At 34.2% G+C, this 14029-nt stretch overlaps 1 protein-coding gene across 1 annotated transcript in view; it reads left to right on the top strand.

The window, feature by feature from the left end:
* The window catches only part of RTKN2 (rhotekin 2), a 76744-nt gene that overhangs the window by 26293 nt on the left and 36422 nt on the right, over nt 1-14029 (top strand). Inside the window, exons 5-7 of the mRNA XM_031956900.1 lie at nt 4768-4821; nt 6495-6612; nt 9631-9825. Coding sequence (XP_031812760.1) covers nt 4768-4821; nt 6495-6612; nt 9631-9825 — 367 coding nt within the window. The remainder of the gene's footprint in view (nt 1-4767; nt 4822-6494; nt 6613-9630; nt 9826-14029) is intronic.

Raw genomic sequence — 14029 nt, forward strand, 5'->3', positions numbered from 1 at the left:
TTTATCTATATGCTACCCACTAGTGTATTAGCTGGCTTTTCCAGCATTATGCTTGCCTTAGATTTTATTATCATATTATTTATACCTTCATCTAAGTCATTATAAAAGTGTTAGAGAACAAGACCAAGGATGGAACCATTCTATGACATTGCCCAGAAACCTCTCTTCAGTTGGCCATTGTTATTGGTCCATTAATTATTAGTCCACTTATCAATGTTATGCCGGTTCCAGTCCTACCCAATTGTAGTTTTATCCATCTTCTGAGACTGTCAAAATGCTTTACTAAAATTTAAATGTGTTCATGGCCTCTCCCTGGTCTACCTATCTAGTGAAACTTGTTTTAAATGAATTCTGGTTGGTTTTAGCAATTATCTACTTTTTGAAGTGTTCATGATTCATCTGTTTTAGGATTTTATTTTTAACCAGAAATAAATGTTTGGTTTTCTGACCATAGTTTGAGGTATCTACTTTTAAAAAAATTTGCAACATCTGCCCATCTCCCAGCCAGTGATATTTCTTAGAGATCACCATTTTAATGCTTATGGATGTAATGGAAGTGGACTAAGTGACTGGAACTTTTTCAGATCAGTGAGGGAGGTATCTTCCTTGCCATTGTCATCTTTTTTGCCTTTTGAATCTCTTGTAAGCATTTTTGTTTTTATTCTTCCCATTACAAAGGTTCATTTTCATTGGTGGAAAAGTAGAATTAACATGAATTGTACAATTGCATTTCAGTTCTTGTTTTAAAAAAATTAAATTAAATTTTTTTATTTTTAGTTTTGAATTCCCCTCCCAATTCCACTACCCCATCCATTAAGAAATATGCTTCATTGTGCATCTCTTCATTTGGAGTGGATCTTAATGGATATGAATATTTAATCACTAGTTCTCTAGGATTATTATTGGTCATTGTGTTGATCATAATTCTTAGTCTTTGAAAGTTGTCTTTTTCCCCCCTGAGGCAATTGGGGTTAAGTGACTTAGTGTTACACAGCCAGAAAGTGTTAAGTGTCTGAGGTCAGAGTTCAACTCGGGTCCTCCTGACTTCAGGGCTGATGCTCTATGCACTGCACCACCTAGCTGCCCCAAAAGTTGTTTGTCTTAATATTTTTATTATCTGAATTGTTCTCTTGGTTCTGTTCACTTCGCTTTGTATAAGTTCATACAAATCTTACGAGATTTCTCTGAAACCATCCCCTTAATTTCTTAGAGTATGATAGTATTCCATCACATTCCTATATCATAATTTGTTATTTATTGCCCAACTGATAAGCTACCCTCTCAGTTTCTTTACCATCACAAAAAGAACAACTATAAATATTTTTGTATATATGGATCCTTTTCCTCAATTTTTATCTTTTGGATAGGTGGTGAGAGAATTAGACCTAGTAGTGATATTACTGGGTCAAAGGTTATCCAGTTTAATAATTCAGCATATTTCCAGAATGCTTTACAGAATGGCTGGACCAGGTCACAGCTTCATTTATAGTGACTGATTTATTGATTTATTTAGTGTCTAATTTTTAATCTTTGCTTCAAAGGATCTTTATTGAATATAATTTTTATTATAGGTGGTTGCTAAAAGATGCACTTAGTATTTCTGCATTTGAGGTTTTTAATACCCTACTACATGATCAATATCTTGAAGGTTTTACTTTCCTACTGATCTCTTGTTATCCTCTCAAGCACCCCAAACAGGAGTTTTTTCCCTTCATTGGTTTGCTTCCCTAGAAGCTAAAGCACTTTTTTAGCATCTTAACTTTCATTACATTGTTTTAACAAATACTGAGATTTTGCCTTTGTGTCATTACCCTTATATCCATTATCCTCCTTTTGTGTTCTGTTATTTCTGCTTACTTCCAGTTTTTATTTATATCTTTATTAAATTTACTTTGGTTGAATTGTAACCTATTAGTCAAGTTTAGTTCCCTGATTATTGCAGGACAAAATAATATTTCCTTTTCATATTGTTCATGTCACTTGTAGCAGATTTTTTTCCCTCATTGTCATTGTTTGAATACATGCTTTAGTTCCCTATTAGAGGAAGCTTCTTCAGGGAAGAAATTAATTTTTTTGGTATTCTATGTAGGTACCTATCATGCTGCCTCACAAATAAGGATTCAATAAATATTTTAATCAACAAAATATTGTATATTTCCCTAAAAAGGAATTTTCAAAAAAGATCCTATATCTTTGACATGTAAGCTAATTTCTTTTATCCAAATGGCACCTTTCAATGTACAAGGGTAATAAATTACTAATTGAACCTTGAGTGACTCAGTGGAATTAATGCCATTTTGAAGTAACTAATTTAGGCTAATCACAATCAAATAGAAATTGTCTATCATTGTACTAAGTTCCTGATGAAAGATTTTGCTTTGGACCTGGATTTTCTTTGCAGATACTTTAAAGATATTGCTCTTTAGACTTTTGTGAAGCAGTTTTTTTTTTTTTTGTTTTTTTTTTAATTTCCATGTTAGTAAAAACATTCTTTTTCCTTGAAAATTCAAATAGGTAAAATATAGAAGCATGTTTTTTCCCCAGGTACACAATCCTTATTATCATTGGTTTAATTCCAAATCTGAGTACTGAAGTACTGATTATGTTTTTCACCTCCACCTAATCACTTTTTGACATTGCATAGGCCATGTTGTGAATTTTAAATTATCAAGTGACTATTTTGTTACAAGATTTTTTTTTCAGATCTCATTGTTGTTCAGGAAACCTCAAATTCCTATCCCTGTTCTTCTACTCAGTTGTGCATTATTAATAAAGTAAAATGGATTAATTGAAGCATTTATCCTTCAAATTTAAGTCAAATGCCAAATTGTTCTATCTATTGTCCACTCGCTCCCCTATTTGGCTTCTGTTTTCTCTTCAGACAATAAAGACTGGCAAGGCTGCCCTTTTCCAATTGGATAGGAATTATATCACTGGTTTTTTTTTTCTCCAAAACCATTAGATATCATCAGAGATTGATGACATTCAACAGATGTGTCTTGCTTTATGGCAATAAATAAATTTCCTAAAGGTCTGTAAATCACATGTGTACAATTTGAATCATGACTTATTTGAGCCAAAGGAGCTTACTATTTATTTAGAAAACTCTTCCCTGGAATCTTTTCACAGAAATGAAAAACCCATTCCTAGTGTGAATAATTAGTTCATTTCACCTGTTTTCTAGTGGATTTTTAGATATCAATTCCAATACTAAGTTGAGATCAGAGAGTAGAAATGAAGCCAACATAGGGAGGGGATGATGATGACAGACTGATAAAGTTCTAATTGAACAGTCAAGGTCCCATGGGGTCTGAAAGGGAAGCTCTTCACAAATGTATCTAGCTTAAATCCATACAGATTTGTAACTAATTAAAACTGACATAATTAATAGGTGTGAAAATTTCATGTGTAAACTTGGTAAGTGATGATAGAGGGGAAAAAAGTTTTAAGTAGGGATTAAAGACCTGCTTTAGGCAGTTTCTCAGGAAATAAATTGAAGTAGAGGGTTGAAGCAATTATCTAGATAATTTAGGCAAAAATCTCCAGGTATTTCAAGCCGAAACTCACCCTGGCCTGGCTTTGTTGTAGACACAGTTGGATGATACTATATCCTCCTTCAGCTGGAGGATGAGCTTCCTCCACTCAGTGTCCACATGTGGTTCTCTATGTTGTGTAATTATTCTTGCAGAGAGCAGGAAGGGAGACACCAAGGAAGAATTATTAGTAGACCCCGTAAAGCACGTTCACTTCTTCCCAAGCAAAGTGGAAAATTGATAGACTGTCCAAATAATTCAAAGGGTCTCTGGATTTTGTATCTGGAATATAAAGGTTCTGCTAGGTATTGATTGATATGCAGGCCAGCATTCTTTCTCCCCTTTTTTGAATGTCTCTCAGGAATGGTTTTGGAAAATTTCCATTGTTGCAGTCACATCAGTTTGCCTATTGTTTCTCTCATCAATATTTAGAGTACTAGTGAGAGCCAGAGGGTATTAGTAGATACAACCTGAAGAGTAATGGACCAAAGTCACTCCTGGATTGGGAGTCAGAAATACTATTACTTACTGTAAATGTGACTTAGCACAAGGAATGCGACCTCTGCTTCCCAGCTATGAAATGAAGGCCTTGAAATCCATAGCCTCTAAGCACCCTTCGACTGCAGAGCTATGAAATCGCATAAGGAAATGCAGAGATTTTCAGGAGTACAAGAATATTCTTGGGTGTTAATTTTGGATTATTTCTGGGACAAGTTACTTAATTTCTCTCTGGGTCTCAGTTTCCTCGTTTGTAAAAAAAAAAAGTGAAAAAGTGAAAAAAAAGGTGATTTCAAAGGTTTGTTCCAGCTCAAACATTCTTTGCTTCTATGAAGTCATATATTGCTGCCCTTTACATTATGTTACCTTTGTTATTAATGCCTACACAAAATAGAAATTCAATGAATAGGTTTTCCCATAGCTGATGGACTAAGTGCAGAATATCACAAAATGAAAATGTTACATTGTAAATTTATTATAGTTCTTTTCTGAGTAAGAGATGTTATGTTATTTTTAGCAATCTTTCATTAATATTAAAGGCCTGTAAGCTTTAAAATTTCTAACTTTTTTTAAAAAAAAAGCAAAATGTTAGCTCATACTGGAACATTTAAATAATAAACTTTCTTCTGGCATTAGTAGTCAGTATCCATTATGGAATTCACGGGCTAAGATTACTTCAAGGTATGAAGTCTGGAAGAAAATTATTACACGTAGTCATTTCTTTTTCTCCCTCTAGATATTCGAATACCATTAATGTGGAAAGACTCTGATCATTTCAGTAATAAAGAAGGTATGTGTAAAAATTTTCTTAATTTAAATCAAAACGTGGGATTATTGAAAGCCACTCTTTCTACAATGAGATGCAGATATCATTTGATTAATTGAAAGAATTTTGCTGAATTATTTAACAGACTGAGGCCGTCTCTCAGTTGTAACTTCTCTCCAATTTGGATTATGCATATCTGGTATATTTTTGGTTGTTGCTGGGAAAATGTGCAAAGCTACAGTTATGGTTAAAGTAAATAGGAGAGAAGTCGTGAGGGGAAGAAAGTTGATATTTATAATTGGACTGGCAGCTAGAAATACTTTTCTGCCTCTTTACTTATTTATAACTCATTCCAATATTTAAGAATATGTAGCACAGGGTAGGCAAAAGAATCTGCAGCTTAGCCTCTGATTTTCAGCATTTCATGGCGTCTTGGATGGTTTTTACAAATTCATGTACTTTCCAAGGTCACGGAGATTAACCCCAAATCATTTCCAGCTGTTATCCAACATAACATTCACCTTTGTTGTCAGTGGGTTCAGAAAGCCTGTGAAGGAAAAAAACCCAACAAAAATCTTTTATCTGGTACAATTTTTCTTCAATATTATATTAGCATATTTTTCTGCTGATTGATATTTCTTGAATAACTGGATCATATTCAGCATGATTAATTTTGCATGGAATGTCTGAAATTTGGTTAGTTTTCTATTATTTCCTTTAAGGAGTTATAGGCACCTCAAGAAAGGAGCATGTGTCAGAGTGGAAGATCATCTTTCCAATGATTACAGTAAAATCTCTCTTTTTTGCGACATCAAATCTCCTCTGTGTGATTAGAAACCAGATAACTCAACTTGTTGAAATTATGTCCAAATCAGCATAAACAGGTCTGAAGTGAGAAGAGTGCCAGGAGAGTGATTCTCCTGGGATTAAAATACATGAGCATTTTATTCGTTCATGGACTTTGTAACATGAGTCTTGTCAGTTTAGCGATCTTATTTACTTGTCTGGGTTTCAGCTGTGTTCCTTTTAGATGAAGTTATAGAATAGTTAAGCTCCAGAGAGATGAGGCTTTGCTGTATATTGGTGGAACTGTTGGGCTAATTCAACAACAAAATGTGAAGTACAATACTGACAGCCTCCACTTAGGTTACATATCCTCTTCCCCTTGTTCATCCCTTACACAGATGTTCCATTGGCCATAGGAGCTTCTTTCCTATTTGAGATTTCTATCATCATCTTTTATCCACCCTCTATTTTTGATACCTGTCCCTCACTATAGCCTTGTTCCCACTTTTCCCTTGGCTCTAGAACCTGTCCTGGCCCTGGGGAGAAAGAAGGATATCTGTACTGCTCATTGTTATCTTTCACACCCCTGGTACTCTCTAGAAATATCATCAAACTTCTAGTCCACCTCCTTTTTTCCATACAGAACTGCCAAGTACAAACTGGATTCTACCCTGAATTCCCAATAAGGCCTCCTTGTCAAGGCTCCACATTAGTACTCCTTCAAGTCTACCTGCCACTTGTAATAGTCTCCATGGAAAATGTGTTTTAGGTTTCAAACACACATTGGAGACTTGTCTGTATTGGGCTGTTTATGAAAATAAGAATTTTGCGGGTAATGTCTTTGAATATCATATTTAAAGGACAACCTTATTGTGATTTAACTTTGCTAAAATATTGTTTATTTATTTTAGGATCACAGCGCTATGCTATTTTTTGCTTGTTCAAGACGGGAACTGAAATTTTTGATACCAACATGATGATTGTCGATAAAACAATAACTGACTTATGTTTTGAAAATGTAACTATATTGTAAGTATTTTTCATCTTCCTAGACTAAAGACAGGCTAATCTCTTATTCAAAAAGGCATAGTAGCACATGACACAAAAATTCACATTTTGAATTATTTGGGAGGCAAGAAGACATTTTTATTTCTACTGCTTACAGTAGAAATGTGTTCTACAAGTAGAACACATACTAAGTGAATTTGAAAATAACATTACTACAGAGAGAACATCTACATTTAATTTAAAAGAATTGTCAAAAATTTGAATATTAAAATCTTTTATGTAGAAATAGCATATTCATAACAATGAATGTTTAAAGATTTATTGAATTGGATCCGGTTTTATAAAGTTAATAAGGGTTTGGTTGCTAGATCTCTTCCCATAATTAAATTTAAACTTTAGAACATCATAAAAATATTTGCTATTACAGCAGAATATCTATTTTGTATCATGGACTCACTTAAAGATGCGCTGGAGCCAGTTCAGACCAGCTTGGGAGAACCAATTGTTATATTTTCTGTGTGAGCATTTATATTTAGACAAATGCTGCAACTCAAAACTCGATTTATTGTTTTGTTGATTGCTTAAACATAGAAAAATGATGAATGGAATGATGAAATGGAAACAATGCAGATTAAACTGGTGTCATATACATTTCCCGTCCCACCCAAAATTGACTGTTAAACATTTACTAGTATACCTCTACATGAACTCAGTCTGATGAAGCTTATGGAGTCCTTCTCAGAATAATGGTTTGAAATGCCTAAAATAAAATGTACAGGATTTCAAAGGAAATCGTGTCATATTATATTAAATATATCATCATTAATAATATTTTTATTTTAAATAAGATTTTAAAGATAATTTCTATTGAGAACTCCCAAATAAGATCATATGTGGTCTAAGAAAGATGCATCTTGAATCTCAAACAAGGATGCTATTATTAGGTAAGCTTGCCTTCACAGTAATCCTGAAATATGGGGATAACAGCCCTTTGATCTAGTGATTTCTTATCTTTTGATACTTTTTTTCCCCAACATTACAAAAGAGTAAAAAAAGGAATTGTAGTGATGTTCGATTGTTTATTATCTGAATATAGAACCAGATAGAGTGCTTTTGGTAGGCTTCAAAATCATTGTTGACTAAAAGGCTTTCTTTTAGATCCTCTTGGCCCCCACCATTATATGATTCCTATTTATTCCTAGAGTCTCAAAGCACTGGCAGCACCTGGGTCTTGGGCTCTTGTCCTCCTAGATATCACCTCTGTTCTTTGTGGAGTCAGAGAATGACAATAGCTCATATTTCTCTAGAACGATAGGCACATTAAGGAATTTTTATTATCCCCATTTTATAGATTAGTATACTAAAGCTCAGAGAGGTTAAGGGAATTCCCCTATGATCAGAGATTATCACTGAAAGAAGCAAAATGGACACCCAAGTTTTGCCCAAGTTTTGTGCATTGCACAGAATTTTGCTGTATTTAAGACCTAGTGTATGTGATCCACAGATCAAGTATTATGGTGGCAAATTGTAGGGCTTATACCTCTTTAATCCTCTTCCTGTATTTTATTTTACACACAGAATTCAAAACCCAGTCAGTAGCAAAAATGGGTGTAACCCAGGCTGTATTTGTGAATACCGAAAGCATTACCTGGATAGATCAGTCCTTGAAAAACACTCCTAAAAATAGCCTGGAAGTTGAGGAGCAAGTATCTTCTTTCAAGTTACCTGAGATCATTTTAATCTCCATTAATAGATATTTCTTATTCCTTTTTAAAGCCAGAATTAGCCTGCAGTTCATTCTATTTTGCTGGTGTGGTGAAATAGCCACTAAACCAATTTTTTTTTCTCCCTCTGAAAACTCAAGTCAAAATCTTTTGCAGGAAAAGAAGCAAATTAAAAGTTAGTTTGAAAAAGAAAAAAGCACAATTTACAACTAAAAATCATCCTGGTAAATATTTTAAATGTTTAAAAAATAAACCCTAACAAATGTTTAAAATGCTTTTTTAGAATGTGCTTTTTGTTATGATAATTGTTTCTTTTAATAAGAATTCAGTATTTATGAATCTGTTTTTCCTCTAAATATTGACATTTGTTAGTCATTACTAGGAATACTGTATGTTTAAAAGTTGCCAAATAATAAACTACAGAAATATCTGGAAGTTATTTCTTGGGTTTATCCAAACTATAGATTGTTCATTTAAATCTTAAAAGGCTAAAGCTGCATTTTTAAAGTCTCTAAGGCTTTTCATTTTTCCATCTGCAGGCAGCATCTGCTGCTGATGATCCACTTATTTAGGTCCTAAGTACATTTTCTTGTTGGTTATAAACACTATTTTTCTGTTGTAAAGGGCTGGTGTCATGGAAAAGGCTATCTGGAATGGGCCAAACTGGCTTCAACATACTTCTGTGGTTTATGATGTCATCCTCTAGTACATCTATACCTACCCTGTGAGCACCCCAAATTAAACCAAATAATGAAATATGAATTGTAGCTGGGGGCCAAGGGCAAGCTGGGCTGAGGATGCAGAATCTTGCCAACATTGCAGGCTTTAGGGGAAAACCTACAAATGAGCCATTGTGAGGGTGATATTGACATAAGATCATTTGATAAAAATAGTGTTTTGGAGCAATAGTCACTTCAGGAAATGAGCCATTTAATGTAAATACATTAAAAGTATGTCCATGATAGAAATGACAAAGAGAAATAATAACGTGGGGAAAATGAATTCATTTACATTTTTTTAAAAGCATCTATTCTGAGCTAAGGTACTCACTGTGTAAGCTATTCCTTGGTAACTCCAGAAATTTCAATAACTCATGTTTTTAAGGTACTAAATAATAAAGACTTTGAGAATCTAACTCATTAGCATATATTAACATAAGCTGATTTCAAATGTTGATTTAGAGTATCTGTTAAAAAAAAAACATCAATGAGAAATTTCTTGGCTCTTATCAATAGCCTTTTATGTCATGTCTACATTTCCATTTTGTAAAAAACTGACTGAAACAGCTAAAGTTATGTTATGTGTTTGTTTTTAGTAATGAAGCGAGGCCAGACTTCCAGATAAAGGTAGAGGTCTATAGTTGCTGTGTTGAGGAAGCATCTCTAGCAAATGCACCAAGAACACTTGCCAAGAGACTGAGAAGATCTCTCAGTAAAACTACAGCAAAAAAAATCAGTTGTATGCTGCAAGATGACCATGAAACTGACTTTGACTTCATCCCAGCAAAAGGGTAAGTAGTTTAATTAAATATAGCTATTTTAGTATATATGAATGCATTTGTGTGTGGTATACATTTGTGTCACATAATATCACTTTTTTTTCCCGCCTCTTTCTAGTTTTACATTTATGTTTCAAATGGGGGGAAAAACCCAAATATAGAAAGGAAGCTACAGTTGTCCTAATAATTAATTGGCGAGGGTACTCCTTTGAAGTCAGGAAGTCTAGAGACTGCCTATTTTCATTGAAGAGGCCTTGGCTGGGGAATCTTTGTCTGCATTTCTTATAAGGGTTATCTGTGTGTTGAAGTGTTTACATGCTATCTGTCTTAATAGTTGGGGACCCTGCTGCTTCTAGTAGGCAGTAAGTACATTATGCTTCCTCCTTATTATAAGGTATGCTGTTAGCCAATTTAACAGACTGTCGCTCAAGAAAATGTTCCCTTGTTAGTCAGAAAATGGTTGCTATCAGGTATATAATTCATTGGCAAAGCATTGACCAAGCTTTTGATGAGTTTAATATCAATGACATTTTGGTATTAGTCAATACTTTTGGTATAAATTAGACATTCCTGGAATTATGAGTTCCGAAAATGTTTAATGACTTTTCTCTGAATAGCTACAATGAAATAGCCTGTCTCATAGTGCCAAATGTAATGGAGAGGGCACTGGACTGTCTTAGAGGGAAGTCGATCAGCATGATGGAAAGCAGCAGTATTGGACTCATAGAAACTAGGACTCCTAACCCTCATTAAGCATCTCTGTGCACATGGACTTAGAAAACCATCTCTTCCCATTAACTCTGTTCTGTGGTAGCACACAGGAATGTGGCCAGCCCCTGACCTGGGCCACGTGCACTATGGATGGGCTTCTGCACTTCAGGAAAACCTGAGTTCGGCTTCCAGCTCACACCCTGGGTAGCTGCATATGCCCAAAAAAACCGTTTCAATTCTCTCAGCCTCTATATGCTCATCTGTAAGATGAAGAGCTGGATTGCATGGCCTTCCAGCTCCCTTCTATCTCAATCAACCAGATGAAAAACCTAGTGCACAAGAAGGCTGACTGCCTCTTGGACCACAGTTTCAGTCCAGGTTCTCTGAATCCAAATGGTTCTTTCTGCTTCATTATACTGTCATTATACTGCCTTTATAACTCTCAAAGCAATTTTTTTCTTTTTTTTTTTTATTTAAGCAATTAATTTTTTTGACTAGGAGGGCTTTAGTGAGTTGGGTTTGTTTTTTTTAATCCTTGAGAAGTTTTTACCTTTTTTTTCAATTACATGTAAAACCAATTTTTGAAAATAATTTGAGTCCCCCCCCATTTTGAGAAGGAAGCAGTTTGATATAGATAATATATGTGCAGTCTTGCAAATCAAAAACTTAGCCAAGTTACAAAAGAAAATGCAGACAAAAAAAAAAACAAAAATAAAAAATTAAATAGCATATACTTCAATCTGCATTCAGACATCAATTCTTTCTCTGGAGGAGAGTAGCAGTATTCATTGAAAATAAGTCCTTCGGAGCCAGGTAGGTGGTGCAGTGGATAGAGCACCGGCCCTGAAGTCAGGAGGACCCGAGTTCAAATCTGGTCTTAAACTTAACTATGTGATCCTGGGCAAGTCACTTAACCCCAATTGCCTCAGCAAAAAAAATAAATAAATAAAATTGTCTTGGATAATTGTATTACTGAGAGTCATTCATGGCTGATGCTGATAAATACTGTTGTTACTGTGTACAGTGTTTTCCTGCTTCTACCCATTTCACTTCTCAAAGTGAAGCTGAAAGAGTTCCATCCAAAGGGTTGGGAATAATGTCCTTGTCTAGACATGTCTAAGCTCCTAGATGAACATTCTGAAAGGGACAGAGAGTATGATAGTGCATTGTAGTAGGTTTGTTAAAAATAAAACAAGCACCAGCACATTATTTTATGCCACTGAGGAGACGGGTATTTATAGATTTTTATACCATTGAGAGCTAGATGTCCAGTTGAGTGATACTGTTACAAAGGTCATTGATAAATCCATTTTAACCACCCATGGTGTGAGTTCCTAACGTTTCAGATTCTACTGTTGTATAAAAACCACAGTCATCATTAAATGATTTTAGGCCTAGAAGTATTAATAACCTTTATTGGTACAAACCATTGAAAAATATAGGAAAAAATAAGGAAATCATTAGAAAAATATTAAAGGTTTTAAAATGTGCTAAGTATTTTCAGGTAAGGACTCCAGCAGGCATTTTACAAATGAGGGAATTGTAATCCAAAGAAGTCACACATAGTGAAGCTGAGATTAGAGTACTTACTTCTTCTCTGTTCTTGATTTTTAAAACAAATCAACCTGTTTGTTTTGACATGGTTTTTGAATTTTGAGTTCCAAATCATCTCCCTCCTTTCTACTTCCCCTTTCCCCCCTGAAAATCAATTGCACACGTCAAATCATGCAAACATTACCTTATTAGTCATATTACAAAAAGAAAAGCAAAAAAATACTTGAATCTGTACTGTTGATTAGTTCTCTCTGGAGGTGGATGACATTTTTTCATCATTAGTCCTTTGGAATTGTCTTACATTGTTGCATTGATCAGAGCAGCCAAGTCTTTCATAATTGATTTCATAATTGATTCATAACACACTGTTACTGTGTACATTTTCACTTCTCTTTGCATCAGTCACATAGATCTTCCTATGTTTTTTTTCTGAATCCTGCTCCTCTTTCTGCTAACATTTTATAGCACAATCATAAGCCACAACTTGTTCAACCACTTCCAAATTAGTGAGTATCCCCTTAGTTATTTTCCAAAATGGTTGAGTCAATTCACAGCTTCACCAATAGAGTTGTCTTATTTTCCCTTTTCTTTGATCTTTTTGGGAAATAACTGTAGTAGTATTAATGGATCAAAGGGTATACCCTTTGGGCATAGTTCCAGATTGTTCTCCAGAATGGCTAGACCAGTTCACTATTCCAACAGTTGTTTAATATACCTATTTTCCCTCAATCCCTCTAGAATTTGTTTCTGATAAGTGTAAGGACTACACTTTTGAATTTGCCTTTTTCTAATCAGTAGTGATTTTTTTCATATGACTATCGATTGCTTGATTTCATTGTGTAAAAACTGCCTGTTCATATCCTTTGATCTATCAGTTAGGGAATAACTCTTTTTAAAATAAGTTTGACTCAATTCCCTATTTGAGAAATGAAACTTTTATCAGAAAATTGCCATAAAATTTTAAAATAATTACTTCACTGTCTGTGGAGCCTTTTAGCAAGGTATAGTTTCCTTCCTTATCTCTTTTAGTTAGGTCTGTTTTTGCTTTTGTTTTGAGATCAGGATTACTGTCCCTGCCTTTTTTTACTTCAGCTGAAGCACTATTGATTCTGATACCTGTCATTCCCAAACCTATCCCCCCACCCCTGTCCATTCTCAGGGCTACTATAATAGCTCTTCCTTATGGGCTTCTTTTAGGTTGGAAAATTTTTCCCATACTATCATCTCTTCCAGTTCATCTCTCTCATTTCTATTTTTTAAGTCATTCCAACATAATTGATGCACATTCATGCCTTCAGTTTAAGTAGACTCCTAACAGCCCTAATAATGCAGTTGTTAAGAGTTTTATGTATCATCTTCCCATATAGGAATAGTTATTGAATGAATCCCTTGGATGATAATCTTTTATCTTTACCTCAGTTCTTCTGCTTGAATGTCAGATTTTTTATTTAGCTCTCTTTTCATCAGGAATGCTTAAATTCTCAATATCATTAAATATTGTGAAATATTAACAGTTAAATATTGTTAAATATGTGTTAAATATTAAGTTTAACTATTGAATTCCTTGTTTTCTCTTTTCTGTTTACTTTATATAATTTCTTTTGAGTCTTATATTTGAAAATCAAATTTTCTATTCAGTTCTGTTTTTTTCATCAGGAATTTAATTTCATTAAATGTATATTTTTCCCCCTGAAGGATATATATAGTTACTGTTCTTGGTTGTAATTATAGATACTTTTCCCTCTGGAATATCATATTCCGATCCCCTCTATCCCTTTAAAGTGAAAGTTGCTAAAACTTATGTGATTCTGACTGCCTTCATGATACTTGAATTTTTTCTTTTTAGATGCTTGTAATATTTTCCCTTTGATCTGGAATTTCTGGGAATTTTGGGAGGATATCTTGCAGGAGGTGATGGGTGAATTTTTTCAATTTCTGTTTCACCTTCTGG

The sequence above is a fragment of the Sarcophilus harrisii genome, chromosome 2 (assembly GCF_902635505.1).
Source record: "Sarcophilus harrisii chromosome 2, mSarHar1.11, whole genome shotgun sequence".
NCBI lineage: Eukaryota > Metazoa > Chordata > Mammalia > Dasyuromorphia > Dasyuridae > Sarcophilus > Sarcophilus harrisii.